General features: G+C 39.8%; 1 protein-coding gene across 2 annotated transcripts in view; it reads right to left on the bottom strand.

Annotated features, from left to right (window-relative positions):
• The window catches only part of LTBP1 (latent transforming growth factor beta binding protein 1), a 231,828-nt gene that overhangs the window by 196,336 nt on the left and 10,006 nt on the right, over positions 1-25,486 (bottom strand). For both annotated transcript variants that reach the window (XM_081940927.1, XM_081940928.1), the window contains exon 3: positions 5,799-6,084. In XM_081940927.1, the coding sequence (XP_081797053.1) occupies positions 5,799-6,084 (286 nt within the window). The remainder of the gene's footprint in view (positions 1-5,798; positions 6,085-25,486) is intronic.

The raw sequence follows: 25,486 nt of genomic DNA, 5'->3' as shown, positions 1-25,486 counted from the left end.
ATCCATCCATCCTGCTAGGCCACTGGATTGGGCCCAGAGATTCTACAAATGGAAGGTGGTACACATTGGAGGAGGAGAAGAAACAGTTTTCACTTAATTTTGTTCTTTCTCAACTGTCCTTTAGGAGACTGAGGGGCTTTGCAATAGACGGCACAGGATGGGAATAGTTTAGGAGAATATAAAATAAAGACATTGCCCCAAAACCAAGGATGAAATGCTACTGGTTTGGACCTGTTCACCCGAACTGGTAGTAAAAATGCCACTGATTTGCCTGAACTGGTAGTAAAAAAAATAATCCAATGATCAGCTTTGACGCGCAATTTATATTAGCTAGAAAGCAGGATTTTCTGCTTTCTAGCTGATCTAAATCGCACAGTACACACACACACACTGTTCACTTACCTTTGCAGGCGCATTTGGTAGCAGGCTCCGCCCACCCACCTGGACGTCATCACATCCATAGAGGTGGTGCACATGAGCGAAGTACGTGCATGCTCACATTGCTACCGAACCAGTAGCAAAGGTAAGTTGATTTCACCCCGTCCAAAACACATCCTATTCCATAAACATGAGCTCTCCCATTTGCAGAAACACAAATTAAATCCGGTTACATTCTCTAAACGAGTTTTTCTTAACCTTGGGAATTGTAAGATATGTGGACTTCAACTCCCAGAATTCCCTATTCAGTTACCAAGCTACCCTAAATATATGTAGGCTATAGGATATCATTAGGAAACCATTCAGATATGAACGGACTAAAAGGGCAGGCGTGAAGAACTGTAACTCACATCAATCCCATGGGGATAGTAGAAATTGGAATCCAACATCTGAAGGCCATGTGTTATCTATTCATAATCTAACTGAAGTCACACAGAAGATATAAAGCATTTAACTATAAATGCAATCCTATTTACATATTTTCAACTTTTAAATTTTTATATACAATAATAGGAACTGCAATAACCAACCTACACAGAACAAACATTATGATTTATATATAAAGTGCTACTTTGTATATACGAACTTTTACCATTTTTCTAAAGCAGTCAATTTCCTCCAATTATGCTGTGCTTTGATAACGGCATGTACAAAGAGATTATTTTAACATAGGAAGATGAACTGAACAAGCACATAAATTAACTAATTGTCCTAGAGACAGTATTCATTCTGACTTTAAAACTTGATAAGATTACTTTTGACAATGGTCAATCAATCATGTCCTTTTCATTGCTGTGCTTCCCCCTCCACCCAAATACTGTTATTCTTGCTTTTAAAAAAACCACTGCAGGTCCCTTCCTTTAAATTTTGCCATCAGGCCAAATTCTGGTCCCAATTATGATCGTAAGTAGATCACTGTCTGTAGCCTTTTAAATTACCCACTGTATTCCCACTGATAATTAGATCTCATACACCTTGTCTTGAGTCTGATAAACCCTACTTAAGATGACATCAAGGTAAACTTTCCTTGATGGCAAAAGAGACTAAGGAAGTATTCCTTTTTTGTGGCAGCCTTTGCCCCATAGACATTTCTCCTCTTGAGGTTCAACAGGCCCTCATCCTTTTAACCGTCTGGAAAACACTGAAGAACTGGCTTTCTGAAGTGTGGGAATGGGATGAAACCAGAGTTGGAGGATAAGTGTTGTGGATTACATTGGAGATGTTTGGTTGTGGCGCCAGAGTTTTCTGTTTCTGCTTTATTGTTTTTTGTTCTTATTTTTGGCGGAATATTGTTTTATCCTATGGTTGTAAATAGTATGTTTGGTGTAGTGATTAAGCTAGATCTAGTGGTTTAGCCAGGTTGGTCTAGTAGTTAAGGCAATAGGGTAGAAATCCAGAGACGGTGAGTTTAAGTGCCACCTAAATCATGAAAATCAACTTGAGTGACCTTGGGCCAGTTGCTTTCTTTCAGTCCAACTCAACTCACAGGTTGCTGTTGTGGAAAAAATAGGAGGAAGTTGTGTTGGATATGTTAACCACCTTGAATTATTTGTAAATATAATGAAGGAAGGGAGGGAGGGAGGGAAGGAGGGAGGGAGGGCTTTGTAAGATAGGAGGAAGAGCCACAGACTGCATGGGAAGCATTTCAGAAGATTCTATTAACATAATCTTTCAATAATGATAGAACTAGTACTCAGTTGTGGTTCTTGTCTGGACTATCATATTTTTCGGAGTATGACGAACCTTTTCCCCCCAAAAAAGAGGGTGAAAATCTGGGTGCGTCTTATACACTGAATACAGTATTTTTGGCCTCCTGAAACCTCACCCCCATCACAAAAATGGATGTGCAGAGGATTTGGGAGGCCTGCAAAGTGCTCCTGGGGGTTGGGAGGCCTGCAAAGTGCTTCTGGGGGTTGAGTCATTCCCCCCCCCCCCAGCCCCCAGGAGCACTCTACAAGCCTCCTAAAGGCTATGCATGCCTCTCTTTTTTTGCCAAAAAGTTTTGGCTCATTTTTGTCCCTCCAACCCCTAGGAAAATTGAATGAAAATTGTCTTGTACATCATTTGATCCAAGCCTAAAGCAATATAAGATAGTTAAGGAAAACCATTCTAACAAGCAATTTCCCAAGAAATAGGTTTCATTGAAACCATTCTTAAATTCTTAATAGTTCTTAAGAGGTCAGCACTCTGCTCCTAGAGAAGTACTAATTCTTGATAACAATAGCTTTGCTTGGGACCAACACAATTGCCAGCTTGTATGTTATTCAGACTCCTTGACTAGTAATGGTCTTAATATGGAACTCCTTCCTTAATGTGATATGAAACTTTTGTCCTTCTTGGGCTTTTAGGGAAAACTACTGCCTTTGAGCAAGTATGTGGAGAAGTTGGTTGTGAATGATTACTATAAGAATTTTATTGTGGATGCCTAGTACTGCCATGCCTCACATCATTTCAATGAAAAACAGTGGTAACACATTTGACCTATTACATCATCTGGAGAAAAGATAAAATGATAAAATACTACATTAAGGATTCTTTTAAGTTGCAGTATGGTGTGATGTAGATTCCAGAAGTAAAAGTTTAAAACCAACATAAGTGTTGGAGAGTGCAAAAGAAGTCAGTAACTCTGTTCACCTCCAAGTACAAACCTGCATTTAAAAAGTGGGTCTAGTACGGTCAGTTGTCGGTCCTTATTTTCTGTTCCAGTCCTTCCTAAAGGAGTTGTAGATGACAATAATTTTCTTAAAGGCCCTAACCTGAACCTCCTTTACTTGTTCTGGTAATATCTTTGGCAAAAATCATTGGCAGAAGACATTTTAACTTTCTTCTGAAGCGATGTTGGTTGCTTTAAGATGATTGACGAAAGATACCTTAGTTATAAAAGGCATTAATTTTCCTCTACAAACTACAGCAATCTGGATACATGTTTATTGGACCCGTGTCCCTCCTGGCTTATACTGGCATCCTGGGAGGTCACACGAGGCTGGCTCCAGGAGTTAGTCAACGCTTCTCTGAGAGAGGGGTTCTTGCCAGCCGTCTTAAAGGAGGCGGTGGTGAGGCCCTACTCAAGAAGCCTTCCCTGGACCCGGCTGTGTTAGCTAATTATCGTCCCGTCTCCAACCTTTGCTTCCTGGCAAAGGTTGTAGAGAGTGTGGTGGCACAACAGTTCCCACGCCACCTGGAGGAAATTGATTATCTGGACCCGCGCCAGTCCGGTTTCCGGCCCGGCCATAGCACGGAGACGGCTTTGGTCGCGTTGGTGGATGATCTCTGGAGGGCCAGAGATGGGGGTTGTTCCTCCATCTTGGTCCTATTAGACCTCGCGGCGGCTTTTGATACCATCGACCATGGTATCCTATTGCATCATCTGGAGGGGCTGGGGGTGAGGGGCACCGTTTTGCGGTGGTTCTCCTCCTACCTCTCTGGCCAAGCGCAATGTGTGTTGACAGGGGGGCAGAGGTCGAACCTGAGGCCGCTCACCTGCGGGGTGCTGCAGGGGTCGGTCCTCTCGCCTCTCCTGTTCAACACATATATGAAGCCGCTGGGTGAGATCATTCGTGGGTTCGGGGTGGATTACCACCTGTACGCGGACGACACCCAGTTGTACATTTCTACCCCGAACCACCCCAACGATGCCGTCGAAGTGATGTCCCAGTGTCTGGAAGCCGTACGGATCTGGATGGGAGGTAACAGACTCAAACTCAACCCGTCCAAGACGGAGTGGCTGTGGCTACCGGCACCCTGGTTCAACCAGATGCTTCCATCACTGGCCATTGGGGGCAAACAGCTGGCCCCCGTGGATCGGGTACGCAATTTGGACGTCCTCCTAGATGCCCGGCTGTCAATGGATGACCATGTGACGGCCGTGGCAAGGGGGGCGTTTCACCAGGTCCGCCTGGTGCGCCAATTGCGTCCCCTATTGGACCGGAACGCCCTCCGCACAGTCACCCATGCACTTGTGACGTCCCGGCTGGACTACTGTAATGCTCTCTACATGGGGCTCCCCTTGAGATGCGCCTGAAGGCTGCAGTTGGTTCAGAATGCGGCCGCGCGGGCAATTGCGGGAGTCTCTAGGTACTCCCATGTAACACCTCTCCTGCGCGAGCTGCACTGGCTACCTGTGGCTTTTCGGGTGCATTTCAAGGTGTTGATTATCATCTTTAAAGCGCTCCATGGCACAGGACCTAGGTACTTGCAGGATCGTATCCTGCCCCATACATCCCTTCGGCCGATCCGCTCTCACAGAGAGGGACTCCTCCGGGTGCCGTCCACGAGGCAGTGCCAGCGGGCGACGCCCAGGAGTAGGGCCTTCTCTGTGATGGGCCCGACCCTCTGGAATGACCTCCCCCCTGACATCAGAATAACTACCGATCTCTGTTCCTTCCGTAAGAAGCTTAAAACCCACCTGTTTAGTTTAGCTGGCCTGGCCTAATCCCAGTTTAATCCCTCAATTCTGCACTTTTAAATTTTAGGGGTTGGTTTTAAGTTGATTTTTAATTTTTACCATCCTGTACAGCTTTAAGAGTTTAATTCGTTTTTAAGTGTATTTATCCTTTGTATATGGTTTTAATGTGGTGTCTGTACACCGCCCCGAGTCCCTTCGGGGAGAGGGGGTGGTCTATAAATTAAATAAAATAAATAAAGATATAGCTCAGATTGCTTTTGGGGTGGAGGAGGTGTACATGCACATCTATATCTATATAACTATATCTAGGTCTAGATCTAGATCTATGAATGGGGACATTCATTTACATATTTATGTACAAGCATGCTGAATAATATGAGTGACATTGATCTAGAGTCTAGACAATATTTTCTTTTATAAATGCTACAGCAGCATTTATATCAATGAACTTATTAGAATCGACTTTATTTTTATTATAGCAGACACTTCATTCAAGGTCCTAGGTTACTCCTGGTTTTCCAGCTCTCAAGTCAATTGAATTTGAATCCAACTGTTGGTGCTATTATACAACACTGTCCTGTACTTTCTCAGTGCCATGGCTCTCATTGGCCTGATATAACCCCATGGTCCACAAAATGCCACTAAACCAAATTCCTTGATACCATTCAACAAGTTTTAAAAGGCACTTATCCTACCAACATTACCTTTCATTGATGTAATATACAACAAGAATCAGACCTATTGATTTTTTTTAATGATGTCACGACCTTTAATTATAGAAAAATATTGGCTTTATGAAAACGCTCAAAATTATAGAAAAAGTTCTCTATGTAACAGCCTATGAAGGAAGTTGAGGACACTCATAAATTTGCCTTATAAAAGCTACACAGTCCCATGTAATTCATACAGCAAATTTAAAACATGCGCACATGCATACAGAAATGAAAAGACTTACTGTGGCTGTGCCTGCTGAGATAATCCAGGAGGTTTCTGCTTGAGTGTGAATGTCATCTGAGCCATGGGATTCGGTTTCTGATGAATCTGCACCTTCTTTGAAAACATCTGCTGAACTGACCGCTGAGGGATAGGCCAGGGTGGAGTAGCTGGACTTGATCCCCCAGGTGAAACAGTTTCTTGCTTGGTGGCATCCTCACAAATACTTCCTTTTGTACCTGGCTTACAAACACACAACTGGGGTCGTAGACACATCCCTCCATTCTGGCATGGTGGTGAACAATTAGCTAAGGGGAGAAAAGGGACAAGTGAATAGAAAAATAAAATATGTTTTGTGTTACACAATCTTCAAGCAAAACCAACTCTTTGGGATTAAATTCTATACAGTGCAGTACAGACCCCATATAAAAAGTCATTGATGTCATTGCTGAATAGCAGACACAAATATTACACTTACAGTTGTACAAAATAGGCAGAATTTACAGCTTCCTGTGATCTTCGGCCTCATGCTGCTTACTGGAGTTATCTGAAGAGTTAAATCTGGTAGAAGCTGTTATTGTGTCTATCAAATTAAGAGTTTCTTCAGGGTGAAAATAAAAACCAGATTTCTCCAACCTGCTGCTACCTAGTTATAGCCATGTTGCCTGGGAATTAAAGAAATTGAGCTTTATAATTGAAAGGCACTAACTGGAGAAAGGCTGATGTAGGTTGTTTGTTACCAGCAAATCTACAAATCTGTCTACATCAGCTACTTGGTTTATATACCATGACACAAATACTCAACCTTTATGGCACATTTTTTTAAAAAATAAAAACAACCCTCACTTTTGTCAAATCAATCAAATCAGTAGTTGTACAGCGTTTTCAGATATTGCGGGGAAGAGGGAAGCATATGGAATGTTTAGAACATGCTGCAAGCAAAATACACCCACTTCACAAATTGGTAGGTTGAGAGCTAGCCAGTTATAAAACTCTGGTTTACCCAAACATGTGCAAATTCCTATATTTTGCCTCCTCCCTTCAAGATGATCACTACCAATCAATTAGGTGGAATTTCTGGCAACAGTGTCACTGAATAGAGAACTAATCTTCATTACAGGGTTTCAAATGAAAGTTGGGAGTCATTTATCAGGGACATTTAGTAGGATTTAGTCGCTTCCAAAACATGCATTCTACGATCCCTGCTTTTTAAATATCTTTTTCTTGGCAGGTAGGCCAACATTCATGTAATGCACTGGATGGCAGCTACCCACTTTCATTTTCTAAAAGGTGTATGTGATCCATTTGAGGTATGCCAACACCCACTTCCTTTTTTGATTAAAATATGCAGAGTTCGAGGGTATCAACCAAGATTTCTGTGGTGATACTTAATGTCTTTTCTCCCAAAAGTTGATGCTTCTGTCAACTATAAAAGAGAAAAGCTTGTAAATTCAAAGGAGGCTGCAAATTTCTCTCCGATTGTTTTCAGATATATGGAAGTGTTTTCATAGATCACCACAGTAGCCTGTTGGCCTGAAGTGTGGATGAATATAACAATTCAGTCAAGTTTCAAGACTATGAGGTTAAGACATACAATGTAAATCTGTAAGAACTTACTAGACATGAATTATGACCTTTTAATAATCAATAATGCCACTCCTGTGAGGACAGATAAGCCAGAAAAAGAAACAGCTAGTAACTTTAACCTGCTTCAATTATACAGATATTATATGTAATAGATGTACATAAAAAAGCCTATGGTGGAACACTGCTGTGCAAGGAACATATTTTGAGAAAGAAAACTTAATTATTTTAAAATATGCCACTTGAGAGTTGTACTTTATTTCTCTTTGGGTAAATATTTTTGCTGAGTACTATCGAAAAGTGTTGACACAGAAGTTCTTCATATGTTTTATGTACTTGTTCTGTCCTGAAACAAAAATAGCACACCCTCTGATACACATCAAATGCATTTCTCACTTTCAAATCTGCTCCATACTGTAAAACTGATATTGGCAAGCTGCTTCTATTCTATTCTATTCTATTCTATTCTAGACTAAGAACTCATTGTTATTTCAAATTATCCAATTGCTTTCAGGTCTCCAATGAATGCAAAAAACCCAACAACAACAACTACCATGTTCTTCTAGCCTCATGGGACCTTTAATTGCATATAATGCACAAGGAACTGACAGACCAAAAGCCTGACACTTAACCATAACGATATAGTTAGGTGAGAATGATTGAGTAGCTGAGACAGATTTCCTACAGGCTTCGTGAAAGCTTCTAATGGTAAGCACGCAAGAACACTGGCAAAGCAACTGGTCATGCATGATTTCAAGCCATCATAAGATTTCTTAGCACAGCATAACTCACCTCTGCTCAGCCTACAAACATAAACTGGCATTGATCAACTGAATGCAAGGAGCAGATCCAGCTCTTCCATTAGAGCAGATAATTGTCAATAACATACCTGGACTATCACCTATAGCAGCGATGGCGAACCTTTTTTGGCTCGCGTGCCACAAGTGGGGGGAGCGCAGGGGGGTCGTGTGCGAGCGTGCCGCACCCATAATGCAACGCGCGACCCCCCAGTGTACATGCGCGCATAATGCGTGACCCCCCCCATTTTTACATGCTTTTTTCACCTTCCCCAGGCTCCAGAGGCTTTTATAGGAGCCTCTGGATGGTGAAAAGAGCCTCCCCCCCCTGGAGGTTTTAAGCCTCCGGATGGTCCCTGAAGCCTCCGGAGGGCCTCTGGGGGGGGCGGGGGAGGCTCTTTTCACCCTCCCCAGGCTCCTATAAAAGCCTCTGGAGCCTGGGGAAGGCGAAAAATGGCTTTTATAAAGGTGAACTCAGCTGGCCAGCGCGCGCATGCGTGCTGGCCAGCTGACAGGGCAGCGCCTCGCGTGCCCTGACAAATGGCTCCGCGTGCCACCTGTGGCATGTGTGCCATACGTTCGCCATCACTGACCTATAGCCAGATTATTATTATTAGTTGTTAAATGGAAAAAGGTTTCCTCCGTGGGTTCGGATTTCCTAGCTGGGAAATCCCACATAGTTACCTAAAATACTTTGGAATTTCACCCTTTTGTAAATATCAGGCCTCTAAAACACTGGAACTTCCATCCTCTGGCTTTAAAATACAGAACAAGACACAGCATGTTTAATTCACCTATTAGGAAAACATCCTCAAGTCAAATAGTTTTTATGCAATTGCTGGCAATAGTGAGAAAAGGCTGTTTTGTGTCACCAGAGCCATTTCTAATTGAAGCCACAATAACAAACAATACCAAATTGTTCAAAGACAAAATATCAGGCTTTACTTCTAATTCAGAATAAAAAGTTAACCTTTAAATAACATTTTATTTTTATTGTTTTAAATATCCAGCACAGTGTTACAATGTGATTTTATTCTCAGAGAATGCCCTAAGAACTTTATTTACTTTACTTTACTTTACTTTATTTGGACTTTTATACCGCCCCCTCTCCCCAAAGGGACTCCTCCTGAACCAAATCCTCCTGAATTTGCAGGCATTTTGCAAGGAATTAAGCATAGAATCCTACTGCTATTACGGAGGTGAGAGATTGTATGAAGGCTGGGAAAATAATGTAAAGGAGAGTAGACCTAAACAATCAAGAAACAGAAGGCAAATCCATTGGCAGCTTATGTCATAAACAGCAACTCAACCCGGAGGAATTCATAGAGACTCTGCTTTATGAAACTCAATAAAGATGAGAGTAGAAATCTTGGAAGTTTCCAGGATTCTGTATTTACCTTAGTCTAGCCTTTTTTCCCTCCCAAACATGGCAACTTTAAGATGTGTGGAGTTAGTATTTACCTTAGGATAGACTCAGCAGGCTGGCTGGGAGTTGGAATTCACATATCTTAGTTGCCAAGTATGAAAAACAGAATTCTATATTAAATATTCCTGACTAAAATACATGTTGTTCTTACTTCTTTGGCCTTGCCCAGATGCATGGGGCTTGAAACTTGCCATGAAACCCCACAATTTTCTTTAAACTCAAAATATTTTAATATCAAATTAAAATGCAGTGTGGTATTTATTGTCACTTGCATCTTCCCAAAAGCCCCTATGCACCCACGCAGGCCCCAGGTGCAGTACAAGTAAGTAACAATTGCAGAATGAGGGGGAAACACATCCAATTAACCTTTATTAACCTTTTTAACTCTTAACCTTTCGTTAAGCTTTCTTCTGTTGTTCTGAATAATTTTGCCTCCCCTAGATTCCCACCCAGCCTGGCCTCATTTTTATGTTAATTTTCTAAATTAAAACATAAAAAGCTGAGATGCTGCAAGGCAAAAGGCATCAGGCCTTAGCATTATCTTATTTTATAAAACCCCCAGCATGCTCCGATTAGAGAGCCCGTAGCTTTCTTAGAATGATTTTGCCTCCTCAGGAAAAAGAAAACCCTAAATAAGCTGGGAGATGCAGATAACATCTTACTTGCCTAGAGGAAATGAAAAGAATAACATCAACAGTTTGATTTCAGGTAAAGGGGTGTTTTGTAACTGATTGTGGTCATGTGAGAACATGTTGTAGAACTCCTGCAACATGCTGTCAAAATTCCAAGTGTGGCCAAACTCTTTTCTATCCCCAAATTACAGCATTTGGAGGAAATTATTTATGCTAGCAAAATACATCATTAGGGTATTCTAGGATGCTCTGTTCTCTATGAAAAATTTCCAGCATTGTACTCCATGGTCATTGATGATCGGTCCACAAGTTAAATTATCTGCTGAATGACCAGGATGGGGATTGTCTCAGTTTTATTACAGAACAGAATAAAATTCTTTATTGGCCAAGTGTGACTGAACACACAAGGAATTTGTCTCCGATACATATGCTCTCAATGTACATACTAGCAACAAGTGATAAATCATGATCATAATCTTTCATAAAATATTTTCATCATAAATCATAAGATACAACATTTAGTGATAGCCATGGGATACTAAATAAGCAATATAAATCATAATAGGCTACTAAATAAAAACAATCAACATAAATCATAAAATATAAACAACAAAGTTATAATCATAAGAAGTTAAGGAAATACAGTAGGTAATAGGAAAGATGAGAAGGATAGCAATAGCAATTGCACTTAGACTTATATACCACTTTACTTTGTGGTGCTTTGCAGTCCTCTCTAAGCAGTTTCCAGAGTCAACATATTGCCCCCAGCAATCTGGCTCCTCATTTTACCAACCTCAGAAGGATGGACGTCTGAGTCAACTTGGAGCCTGTGAGACTTGAACTGCCAAACTGCAAGCAGTCGGCAGTCAGCAGAAGTACCCTGCAGTACTCCATTCTAATCACTGTGCCACCATGGCTTCTCAGTAATACAGCCCTACTAGCTAGTTTGACATTCTAGGACATAGGACAGTGTTATGGGAATTAGTTCTTCAGCAGAGAGATGGTATGGGGAGAAACTATTCTTGTATCTAGTTGCTTTGCCGTGCAATGCCCTGTAGTGTCATCTTGAGGGGAAAAGCTGAAACAGTTTATGACCATGATGTATTGGGTCTGTTGATATTTTCACAAATGCTGTAATTTCTGTTGTTTTGTTTTTTAATTATTACAGTAGTTGGGATATTCAAGATGCACTGGTGGAATGAATTGGATAGACCACTGTTACATCAGATCTTCTTTCTCCTTGTGATAGGGCTTCTCTCTCTTCAATGAAACAACTTTTCATTAGAGATGTGAGAAAATGAAGGAAATACATAATTGTAAAGAAACAAATGAATTAACATTACATTAGACCTAGGGCTGATACAAGTAGTTTTCTTCTGGGTGCTGCTAAACAATTATCTGCTTATTCTGATTTGGGCTCAGTGGCCTTAGTGAGCTGAGAAAATGGTTCTGTTTATACCATGGTTGTATTTCTACCCAAACAGAAGACACTGGCTAATTTCTTCCATACTGCTGTCAAGAAAATGACATATCCAGGTGGTTATCAGTAGTAAGATTGGATAGAGGAATTGACTAGCTTATGTAGATTTTACTCTAGCTCAAGCTAAGCATGCACATTCTACTAAATTAGTTGCAACACTCTTACCTCCAACCCTAACTCCCAAGTTAGGGTTGACAGAAACATTTCAGTGGGAACCTATTTTGTATAATGCTTGCTGATACATTTCTTGTGATTACAAATGACTATTTCTAGTGATGAAGATTATCTAAAGTGAATGTTCTTTCATGACAAAACAAGGAAGGATGCAATGCCAATAGGTATTCATTAGAAATCATGGTATACACGTTTCTCAGCAACTTTCAGACAGGAAGGCAAGTTTTCTAATGAAACAAAGCAGTGGTCAATGAATAGAACTTTCCACATTTCTAAAACTGAACTCAGATGAAGGTGATCCATTTGCGTTAATCTTACATTCTTTCATTCAACTAGACAGATCTATCCTTGAGTAAATCCCAAGAAATGGGGGATCGTATTCCTTCACTTCTGAAGGAAGTAATGGGAATTATCAATAGATACTGAACAGTGGTGGGTTCTAGATCCCGTTGCAAGCGGTACGGGGCAACGGGGCGGGACACCCACCACATGAATGCGCGCAGTGCATGTACACATGCACGCATGCATATTTACCATTTGCGATGGTCTGCTACACTCCAGCTGCTCGACGGAGTGTTGCGCAGGCGCCGTGCACTCCATGCACCTGCACAGAAGCCCCCAAAATTTCAAATACCGGTAAGGAGCGCGGGCGGGTGGGCCCTCCAGAGCACCATAACGGAACAGTACCTAGTGCTCCCAGGAGGCATTGGTACGCCCGCACTGGGGCGTACTGGTCGTAACCCACCACTAATACTGAGGAGGCAAGAAATGAAGCTACTTTGCCTGGCATCCTGTTTATCATTCATAGATTGTATACACATGCATGGAATAATTTCTTTCTCATTTCAATATTTTCCATGAGCAGGAACAACTAAATTAGGTGATTATTTTAAAAATTAGTATGTTATCTGAATGAGGATTCTATCTTTCTCTTCTCAAACAAGCCAGAAAGTGTACATTTGATTTGCAAATTTCTTCCGTATAAGAAACGCAACCAGCTAGGAGTCCCAATTCAGAGGAGAAATTAAGGCTTTGTGAATGCTAAAACAGGGCTCACCCTAAGTTTAATTGACCATGTTTATTTATTTGATTTTTAACCCCCCTCCCTTTTTTAAACTTTATAAATAACTCAAGGCAGCAAACATACTAATACTCCCCTTCCTCCTCCTGTTTGCCCCAGAACAACAACGCTGTCACTATGTAACTTGTGGCTCCTTAGGAATTGTGCAGTGCACCCTCCAAGATTAAAGCAGTTATGCATGGCCTCCTGAAGAATTGTAAATCACAGCTGTTGCTCTCAGTGGCATTCGGATGCCACAACTTGGGATGGTGTATGGGTGATTCCAAAGAGTTATGCTAGCTTAAAAACCTCAGAGAACCTATCCTGTTATGCACATTACAAAACAGTTAATGTAGCCATTGGTATCTTATGGTCCCCAATACCCCTTAGCGGTCAAAGTTCTCAGTTACAAAACAAGCAGTGAGCTTCCATGCCTCAGAATGAGATCTGAATCCTTTCATGCATGGGAAGGAATGTAATAACACAGAATTATGCTACATCTTAAAAACAATACTTTATACCTTAAAATTACATCTGACAAAGATTTCAACTCAAACAGTAAACTATTACTAGACTGTAATCAAATGCATGAATTAGTACAGCCCAAAATTGAGTTTATCTATGCATAGGATTTTACAAGTTCCTTAAACCAGAATAGCTTCTTAGTAATATGAATCAAGCTTATTATAACGTATGACATTATTCAGCGATTTGTATTATGTTAACATGGTTCCAAATACCCATTTCTAGCAGACTTTGAATATGATTAAATATATACAATATGTTTAACTGGCCACAACAAATTAAGGGTAAGATAACATATGAATTTTTAAATTCCTGGTTTGTTCATTTGAATTATAATCTTTTCATGGTCTTACTTATTTAAATGTTTTATTTAATGAGTTCAATCAAAAATAGTGTTCTATCTGTAGCCTGAATAAAACTAACTTCATTAAAAATATATAAAAGTAAATAACTTGGCCTAATAAATTAAATATTTTCTAGAGGCATTTGAAAAATAAGATTATAGCTAGTGCTGGTTAGGGAAAGATTCCGTGGAAGACATCAAGCTGAAAATGTATTTTTTCTATAACTGTCCTGGACATGTTTGGAATAACAGATATAGTACAAAGTTACTTATAGCGTGTTAGATTAGATAGCATGCCACAGCTTCACAGGATGATACACAGGCCCAGAGATTGTTCCATAAGTAAAAGTAAAGTCTATATTCCAAGCAATGTCATTAACAACTCACCCAAAGAATCATTAAACTATATTTTTAATGGAGGAGGAAGGAGGTGAAAATACATACTTCATACAATACAATTATTATTTTAAATTTGTTATGGCTGGCACTTCTGCAGATGATGGGTTACGATATCCAAGGAAACAGTAAAAATATAAAACAGCATAAACAGCCCAGACTAGAGACCGCAGTTGGCCTAATCAACATACTAAGCACAGGGCCACTACCAGAGCCGGATCTTCAAGGCTTTCTGGATCCCAACAAATGTGCGCCCCACTTGAATCGGGGGGGCGGGGGGCGGAGAAATTATGTTTCAGAAGGGAGAGGCCTTAACACAGTGGTTCTCAACCTTCCCAATGCCGTGACCCTTTAATACAGTTCCTCATGATGTGGTGACCCCTAACCATAAAATTGGTGTCTCGGTTCCTAAGACCATCAAAAATATGTGTTTTCCGATGGTCTTAGGCGACCTCTGTGAAAGGGTCATTCGTCCCCCAAAGGGGTCCCAACCCACAGGTTGAGAACCACTGCCTTAACAGAAAAGGTATGCTTCCTTGGTCCCATAAGATGACAACATTTAATAGAGACGCCTGGAGCACATGCACTCTGCCAGAACATACCAAGTGGGCAGAAAACATGATCTGTGATTCGTCAAGGCCCTATACCATAAAGGGCTTTATGGTGACAATCAGCACTTTGACCTGTATTTGGAAGCCAACTAGCAGCCAATGCTGCTTGTTTCGCAACAGGAATACCTAGACATAATGTAAAATGATCATTAGTGCTCATGCCACTGAATTTTGAACCAGCTGTAGCTTCCAGAGCTCTCCTTCAAGATCAGCCCTGTGTAGAGCACATTGCAATGATCCAATCAGGAGGTGACCAGACCGCTAATAATTATCTGAATGTTAATGGCTTTTTAGGCTTCTTCCGCATGAGTAGAGTTCACCTTTTGAGTAAAATAAGAATTATATGTCACAGGGGGAGCATCAGGATTTTAGAGATGCTTAGGTGGGGCATGACCCCAAAAAAGGTTGGGAACCATGTCTATATGAAAGGTGACAGCTAAGTTCTGAAAAATGGAAACCAAATTGTGGAAATATACTTAAATAGTAAGTTCAGATCAATATATATATAGACTGGTTTTCTAATTTCCAACCATATTTTTTAAAGTCCCCCTGAGTACTCAGCATTCCACTCTCTACAATCTCCTGTTTGTTACGTACTGCGTAGAACTCCAACTTTCCTGTGGTTCTTCTTTACTGTAAGTTTTCACCTCTTTCCATTTCTGCTTTCAAACCAGAATTTCTTTCACTCATCATCCTAATAAATCTTTGCTTTCTGGTTTCTTCTTGCCCCATTTCCTTCAGTTCATGTGACTAAGCCATCTTTGGCTACACAATCTTTTCATTTATCTCTCCCCGCTACAAACATTAAGGATTAGATAAATGAATGACTTCTGCACAAACACAGACTTACAGCTCTCATATGATAACAATTTGCTATCTGTCGATAGTGTTCTGTATTTTGGCACTATGTTTGGGAGGGAGGAGCTCTTCTACAATTCTTGGCAGCACCAGAGGGTTAAATATGCAGGGCTATGTTTTTCTATAAAGACTATGACTTTATCATATTTGTGAAAGCACTGGGAATTCTAATAAAAGTGTGTGTCATTGCTGGAATTCTTAGTTGGCCCATTTAAAAACATCTGATGCATTCCTGTAGTGACATCTACAGTTGTGTAAACATGACCTCTAGAAATAAAGCAGAAGTCATGCCTTCTCCTTGCCAGGCTAAATCCTGCACTCCCAATCAAACCTTAAATTTTAGCTTTGAACAACATAGCCCATAAAGAGCACTATATTCTTGGCTCTTTGTAATTTGTTAGTTAAATGCAATTGTTATCTAAGCTGCTACAAATGTAGTATTCTGGAATGTTTCTGGTACCTAATAACTGAGTTTACTAGGCTGGATACTAAAAATGATCTCATGTTCCTATCATGCAACAGGTTTTTTTCAGTTAATGTTTGCATTCTTCGCATCATTGTGTAAACCTATCACATTTGCAGTGAATTACATTATGGCAGAGCAGAATCACTTAGGACTCACCAATTATTGGGTCTTGCAAATCGAGACAGTTGATAAACAGAAAAAACGATTGTTGGGTCTGGTGAATTATCCTATATCACTGGAAGTTACATTTGGCCAGATGGGTTGTAATTTATGCAGACTGTACGTGCACTTATTGTTTTCTAACAATGAATCAATAAAAGCATCTCCCTTCTGTCTTTGAGAGGTAAGCTCTACAAAGCAGCCAGCTTGATTTTGTTTCTACTTTTGTATGTATGTATGTATGTATGTATGTATGTATGTATGTATGTATGTATGTATGTATGTATTGTATTTCAACTTGGTTCACTCAATTCAGTCTGGCCTCTCCATTTTCTCCATCCAGAAATATTTTAAAATACCACCACTATTGCAGGAACTGTAAACTGAAATATGGGACATGCCACGGCAGCAGTGGGAAACAGAACAAACACCTCTTCACAGTCTTGTTAAAAAATAAGCATGTAAAGCACCCAAGTTCTACAGTATCTATTCATCTGATTTATAAAACTGACCAACTCTACAGTGTCTTTGGACAGCTGACATCCATAGAAACAATCCAAAAACAACAGTCAAAGAGAAACAACAATGCACATCCAGGAGAGCAATAAAACATCCAACCTAACATGCAGGGCCCCATTAAAGACTTGCCACCCACCTAGCTCAAAGCCTTGGAAAAAAGCCATATTTTAAAGATACTTGGTATCACACAAAACTAACAAAGCTGTTGCAGAGTTTTGCATATTATGGTGCAAAACCTGCCCAAGGCTACTCTATTTAGGATAGGAAATCATAGAAGGACAGGGTTACTAAATAATAATGATGATGATGATGATGATGATGATGATGATGATGATGATGATGATGATGATAATGATAATAATGCAAAAACGGATCAAGGTGCGCACCTACTGTCCCTGTTCTAATGTCCCCATTTATTCGTATCCATTTCATGTATTCATAATCACGTTTATACTTATCTGTTATCTGTTATACATGCTTGACAAATAATAAATAAAAATAAAATAAAATAAAATAACATCCCCTCACAGAAGTGGAAAGCAAATCTATGGTGACAGAAGCAATCTATGAGAGCTTACCATGACAGTCATATCAGTGACCAGTGTGCATTTCCCTATAATCAGAACTAAAAATGCCTAAAGTATCAGGAAAATAGAAATTAGCTCACTCACAAACCTAAGTTTTACACTTGCAAAGACAGGGCATAAAATTGCCATGGTTGTAGTCAGCAACTGCATTGCCTCTTCTCTTACCCCAAACTACCAAAGAAAATAGAATTTCAATCAATTCTGCATCAGCTATAGGAATATTATCAAAAACAGGGCTATTCTATCATAATTGGTAAAATCCAGTTGACCACTAAGTCGTAGCAAAGACCGGCAGGAAGCACTGCCCCTTTGCTGCCACCTAGCAGCTGTCCAACTTTCTGCAATCCAAACCTGGTAGCATTACCAGGAATATATAAAGATAGTTCTCAATGTATGAACACAATTTGGACCGGAATTTCCATTGCTAAGCAAAATGGTTATGAAGTGAGCCATAACCCATTTTACAAACCATTTTTTTGCCATGATTGTTAAGCAAATTACTGGAGATGTTAAGTGAATCACACCATCGTTAAGCAAATCTGACTTCCCCCATTGACTTTGCTTATTGAAAGCCATCTGTCAAGGTTGCAAAAGCCAATCAAGTGGTCCAGGGATGTTGCAACCAGTGAATACATAACAGTTGCCAAGCAACCAAATTTTAATCAAGTGACCATAGCGATGTTGCATCAGATATAAGTCATTGTTTTTTCAGTACTGTTGTGACTTCAGTCAGTAAACGAATGGTTGTACGCTGAGGACTACCTGCAAGTACTTACAGGAACTGCTAACCACAGTGGATTTGTTCTTCACATTAGACCAGGGGTGTCCAAACTTGGGAACTTTAAGACTTGTGGACTTCAACTCCCAGAATTCCCCAGCCAGCCATGCTGGGAGTTGAAGTCCACAAGTCTTAAAGTTCCCAAGTTTGGACACTCCTGCATTAGACCCTTCTACATCGTTCACTGACACATAAAATTTGCATGACAATAAACTGTTCTCCATTACCATTAGGTTGCCTATTATGTTCTAAAATATTTTGGGCCCTCTCTTGAATGGCATCAGTTTGGAAAAAAATATAGAGCTTTTTTCTGAACGGCATTTTGCCAAAAATCTAAGGAGATATGCATTTTATTTTGGGTTTTTCTTCAGCATACTAATACTTAAACTGATCAACTGCTATAATCCGATTTGGTTCTTTTCTGGGTTGTTTGTTTGTTTTACTTTGTGGGAGTTTTTTTTAAAGATTTTGTTAATCTTTAATGAGTTGTCTTGAGTGCTTCATACCAAGGCATGAGATGTAATACAAATGTTTTCATCTTTCTCAAGATATGTATCTGGAGCCAAAGCTGCTTGTCTCCATGTCTTTAGAAAAAGAACACACAAGAAGAAGTTAGGTGATGAGATGCTTTGAATAAACAAAAAACATAAGGCTGCTGGAAAGGAAAGAAAGAAATGAAGAGAGACTGCTGAAACATACAGCTTCCATAATCGGTACTCTGCCTTGGTAATTTCAGGCTTAAAGCATAACCTACAACTGCAGAGACAAAGAACCACGTTTAGAAAAGGAACGGACAGGAATTCACAGGGATGAAGAAACAAGGCTGCAAATCAGAGTTCTACAATCTTCCATCTTCTCTCTGTAAATACCAATTCAGAGTTTTCAGTTATTGGCATATATCCATACTTTTCAATATGAAATATTATACAGGATTTACGATAGCTGTTAAGTCCTCGAAGCTATAACGCCTTTGACTACCATTGCCGGCCCCTGATTGGTTGAGATGCGAGCAGTCAGCTGGCAGGAGAATACAGCCATTCTATTGGTTCAGCGTCTGACAGCTCTGGTATAAAAAGGGCTGTCAGCTATCAAATGTTGCTGTTTGCCGGTTCGAGGTTTGCTTTACATTTTGCCATGTTAAACTGTTAATAAAGGTTGTGTTAGCTTCAACCTGCCTTGCCTCAGTTCCTGCCTGCCTCGTTCTCCCTACAGAACAATAGCCATTTGTTTTCAGACCAAATCTGGGAAACCCACTAGCCACAGATTTCTACTTCCAAGAGACATTACCATAATCATCAGAGTTACAGATTTCTATTTTCCTTTTCATGTGACAAATCCTTGGAATGATAATTATGAAGCCTCAACATAGTGCTTGCAGGCCTCATCCCACACTCTCAGGCCTCCAAGCTCCTCCCCATATGTTAGCATTCTTAACAAGTTTATTTTCTAGCAAGTTACCTAGCTACCTGCGGGATCGCATCCTGCCCCATACATCCCTACGACCAATTCGCTCGCACAGAGAGGGACTTCTCCAGGTGCCGTCCACCAAACAGTGTCGGGGGGCGACGCCTAGGAGCAGAGCCTTCTCTGTGACGGGCCCAGCCCTGTGGAATGACCTCCCCCCTGATATCAGGACTACCTCTGACCTCCGCTCCTTCCGTGTAAAGCTCAAGACCCACCTCTTCCAATTAGCTGGCCTGGCTCAACCTTAGTTTTACCTATCGCTCCTGACGGGTTTTTTAAATCTTCTAATTTAATCGAGGGTGTTTTAAATTGTCAATTTTAAATTCTGTTTTATATATTTGATACCTCCTCCATGTATATGTGTATATGTATATGTGTACGTACGTGTATGTGTTTATTTTTATCTGCATATGTATTGTTTACTTGTATATTTTATGTGTTTTTATTGTACGCCGCCCCGAGTCCTTCAGGAGAGGGTGCGGCTAACAAATAAAAATGTATTATTATTATTATTATTATTATTATTATTATTATTATTATTATTATTATTATTATTATTATTATTATTATTATTATTATATGAGTGTTTTGTGACTGACCACATCTTCAGGGGCAAAGATTTTATGAGCTGGCAGTTCTCACAACAGATATTTGGTGTTCAGAATCTAGAACCTGTCAGTCTACATTATATTTCAGATCCTTTAAACCAGTGTTTCTCAAGAGCTTTAAGATGTTAGCTGGGAGATTCTGGGAGTAGATATTCACACATGTTAAAGTTATTGAGACTGAAAAAATGCTGCGGTAAACTATAGTAACATTGTATGTATGTATGTATGTATGTATGTATGTATGTATGTATGTATGTATATATTGTGTGTGTGTATCCATCCGTGTTACTATAGTTTACCGCAGCGTTTTTTATGTATATATAAAAAAGATCCAAGCCTGGATACAATCTGATCCAAAGAATTTCCAGAATGCTCTTTGTCTACCAGATATCCCTGATTCATCCATTAGTGAGATACAATACAATACAATACAATACAATACAATACAATAGTAGAGTTGGAAGGGACCTTGGAGGTCTTCTAGTCCAACCCCCTGCCTAGGCAGGAAACCCTATACCGTTTCAGACAAATAGCTATCCAACATCTTCTTAAAGACTTCCAGTGTTGGGGCATTCACAACTTCTGGAGGCAAGCTGTTCCACTGATTAATTGTTCTAACTGTCAGGAAATTTCTCCTCAGTTCTAAGTTGCTTCTCTCCTTGATTAGTTTCCACCCATTGCTTCTTGTTCTACCCTCAGGTGCTTTGGAGAATAGTTTGACTCCCTCTTCTTTGTGGCAACCCCTGAGATATTGGAACACTGCTATCATGTCTAATCATCTTTGTTGCTCTTCTCTGCACTCTTTGAGAGATGGAATAGGCAGAGTTCCACAGGTGTCTGTACCAACAACACTAAATCTCTTTTTACTTTACCCACTCTTATATGATTAATATAATCATTTCAATCATTCAATCATTTCATCATCTCTTCTATCTCTCTGCAATCAGCATCTGCTTGGAACCAAAAGATTCTTCTTTTGCATTTTCCTTATATCATTTCCCTTATATCATGTGTCAATCCTTTTAGGCTGCACTTGCTAGAAAATGAAAACTGAATAAACTGGGTGTTTTTTTAAAGCAGCGTGATATGTCTGACAGGATCCATATCTCAAGAGGATAAAAGTAGAGACCACTCAAAATTATCTCAAAATCCCAACTGTGTCCATTGATAAAAAGGCTGATTCTACAGTTAATGTGTATGTGGAATGGATTAGCTCACAGTTACCCTTATTACACTAGAGAGTTTCCATTCTATCACCAAGGACAGGTTTCATTCATGTGGAAAGTTTCCAGGCTATTGAAAGAATCACATGTGACCATGACTATATATTATAGCAGCATGAAGAACTCAAAACATAAAGGATGTTTTTAATAGCTTCTGCATCATAAAGATAACATGTTGGCTGCCTTCTCATTTGTCCAACACCCGATATATGGAGCATATATACAGTTCCTGTTCATCAGGACTCAGTGCATACTGCTTAATGTCCAATATTTGCATTGCATTTAAAGTGTCAGAGTCATTTTCATGTGGTCAGTAATTCTTAAGAATGCACAGCCACAAGGAATTTACCACATCCTGGAAAAGTTTATCTTTCCAATGGGTCTTTAAAATATGGTGAACAGCAGACCTTATTTTTTAAAAAAACTCACCACATGAAAACGATAAAGAAACTTTAAGTCATGGTGATGTCAGACTCTAGAGGCCCAACCAGTTCATTTCTCCCACATGCAAGCTCCATGCATGGGAAGCATACTAGTCCTAACCACCCAGAGTCAGTGGTAGTAAGGCAGCATATACATTTAATATATTATCAGTCAGCCAGATGTAGAGACTGAATTTTATATTTTTGTCCATTTACCGAATCCTTCCCAAGCTGCCTTATGAAATTGACTGATGGTGATTTTGTCAATGTTGTCAGTGCTCAAGTGGTGCTCCAGTTTGCATTTGGAAATCCCACAATGAATCTGCTCACTTTTTACTACTTTTCAACTCTTATATTCCAATCAATTTTTCATTAGTGGCACGTGATAATTTTTCAGTTGTACCAGTTAATCATTTTGGCCTTGGTGTTATGTCTTTGTTTATAATCAGTTTGCGCAATCTTCTGCATGAGCTGAGTTTTTTTTAATCGAGTATTTCTTTTCCTTTTTTGCACAATCTGTGCTTTGAATCATGTGATGATTTTTTTTCAGTTCTGGCTTTAGATTGCATCAGTTGAAATAGATTGCTCTTGAGCAGCCAAAATCAAGCCTTCAGTTTCTTTTCTTTTTTTAAAATGTTCCAGTTGTTAGCAATTTTCAGGTTTTATCCTTGCCACTTTCCTTTCAATCTTGAGCAGAAATTGACCACGTAATGTTCTTCCTTCCCAGTATTTTATCTGTGCTATATTATTTTGATATTCATTTTGTTTCCTGCACATTCAGTAAATTCCCATGTTTAACTTGTATCAATGGTCATTTTTGTCTATCTTACAAAGCCAGCCAATGCATGCTTTTCTTCTTTGACTGTTTATTTGACTTGAACTAAACATATGGTCTTTTGCTTCAGAACAGGTAATATTTACAAATATCAGTTTGGGGATTCTCTACCATATCTCTTCCAGTTTGACATCTGTAAATAGGTCAAATGCTTGCACCTATTAAATGCATCTAACATTAAAGATAAAGCCAGTAGGCAGAGCTCTGATGTTACTTTCTCAATATTGAATTTGTATATGCAGGAGAATGCATCCCTTGAGTGAAGATTCCAGATTGCCACATAATGTATAGATTGGCAATTTACCATTTGATAACAGCAGTAAGCTGCCATTTTCCTTTTTCAGTGCCTAGAAGGAAAACTCCAAAGCAAGATAGTTTTATTTGCTTACTACCGTATTTTTCTGAGTAGAAGACTCACCTTTTTACCCTCCAAAAGAGGGTGAAAATCTGGGTGGGTCTTATACACTGACTACATCATTTTTGGCCCCCTTTGCAAAATGGATGTGCAGAGGGTTTGGGAGGCTTGCAAAGTGCTCCTGGGTGCTGGGTGTGCAAAAACGGATCATTTTTGCTCGTTTCTGCCCTCCCCCCCAGCCCCCAGGAACACTCTACAAGCCTCCCATGCCCTTTATTTTATTTTATTTTTTGCAAAAAATGGCCCATTTTCTGCTTGTTCCCCCCCCCCGCCGCCTAGCCCCCAGGAGCACTCTACAAGCCTCCCATGCCCTTTATTTTATTTTATTTTTTGCAAAAAATGGCCCATTTTCTGCTTGTTCCCCCCCCCCCGCCGCCTAGCCCCCAGGAGCACTCTACAAGCCTCCCAAAGCTCTGCATGGCCTTTTGGGGGGGGGGCAAAAAACAAGGCGTGCAGAGGGTTTGGGATGCCTGCAGATTGCAAAAACTTTGTTTTAAAATTTACCTCTTCACAATCGTGGTGCATCTTATACTCCAGTGCGTCTTTTAGTCCGAAAAATACGATATATTTTAGTGCTACCATATTTACCATGGTTAAAAATACACTATTAAAATCAAAACCCATCACAATCTTTACACTTACATTAACATACACATATTAGAAACTCTCCAAACACAAGAAATGGTAGAAAGAAAAGAAGTTCCATACAAGTAGTTATACCAGTGAATAAACCAACACAAAGCATTAGTGAACTTTTGCAGCTGTAGGGAGAAGGGATCACTACCAGTTAGCTATAAAAATAAGTTGCTTCACTTCTTAAGAAGAGGAAGGAAGAATGAGCCATTAAGGCATGCCCTGAGAGATGAAAGCTTCCAACATGAACCTCAACATGGACCTTAAGGAATGCATATCAAAATGCAAATGCGTTGTTGTAATAACATATGCTTCAGCAACAGATGCTCAGACCCATAAAGCCATTGCTTTGTTGCACATTAAAGGCAGTTTATTTTCCGTCTGGGATGGGAATGTACTAGATTACAGTGTGTCCCCAATAAAGCATTGCTACTTCTGCATGCAGGCTGGGAGACAGACATTCTCATCAGGAATGCATTGGGTGTATTTCTATATGTAAATGTGGAATGAAACAGAAGCATTTATTTCTGACTATGTAAAATCAAGGTCTTTGCAGGACATCTGCCAGCCAGACTGATAGAAACAATTTCAGCAGTAGGAACAAAGGAAACAGCATCATATGAAGACCAGGTGGGCAGGAGCCAATTAACTTTTCCCCCACCTGTCACCATTTTCCTCTGTATAATACAATATCTGTTCATTCTGTGAAAATACTGCATTAATACAGACTTCAATATTAACACCGCAATGACTGTGAAAATCAGGGCAAACCAGATATTTTTAGAAACGTTTCTAGTCCTTTGAACTGAAAAGATGAATCATTCATTAACATGTTAAATATTAATAAATATTAATTGATAGGATGTTGGAAAGAGGAAAGGAAGTCAGTAATTTCACTGGTATGGGACTATGGCTTTCTTCCCTGTATTTCTTTTAAATTTTTCAATAGATGTTTGAAAATGTTAACCAACTTTTCTTAAAAGATATTACAAATGAATAACAACTGATAACATTTGTCAATATCATTTTCATAAAACATTAAAATTAATTAAATTAAAATTAAAAGTCTTCCCAATAAGAACTGTAACAGAGGCAGTCTGTGTATTTATTCCTTTGATACCGGTATATATTGGAAGCATTCAAAGGAATTGCTTCATGGATCTTTCCAGAGGTATCTGAAATTAGCCACCGAGAATTCCTGGGGCTAAGTTCTTTGGGTTTACGTCAGAGGTGGTATTCAGCAGGTTCTGACCAGTTCTGGAAAACCAGTAGCAGAAATTTTGAGTAGTTGGGAGAACCGGTAAATACCACCTCTGACTGGCCATGCCCCCATCTATTCTCTGCCTCCTGAGTCCCAGCTGATCAGGACGAAATGGGGATTTTGCAGTCACCTTTCCCTGGAGTGGGGTGGGAATGGAGATTTTACAGTATTCTTCCTCTGCCACACCCACCAAGCCATTGCCCCCAGAGCTGGTAGTAAAGATTTTTGAATCCCACCACTGGTTATGTGATATATTTAGAATATAACACTGAGTCTCAGCAATTATTTTATCTTTTCCTCTATAACAGATTTTTGTAGAATGAAAACAGGTGATTGAAACAGAGGAGAAGGTTGTAGGCAGAAGCTGACAACATTTATACCTACAGTAAAATTTCATGACTAAGGTAAGGCGTACACAACAAAATCCTTTAAGAATCCTGAGGTAACTCGGTAT

Source organism: Natrix helvetica (genome assembly GCF_964273705.1).
Source record: "Natrix helvetica genome assembly, chromosome: 2".
NCBI classification, from domain to species: domain Eukaryota; kingdom Metazoa; phylum Chordata; class Lepidosauria; order Squamata; family Natricidae; genus Natrix; species Natrix helvetica.
This window is presented reverse-complemented; position numbering and strand designations above follow the sequence as displayed.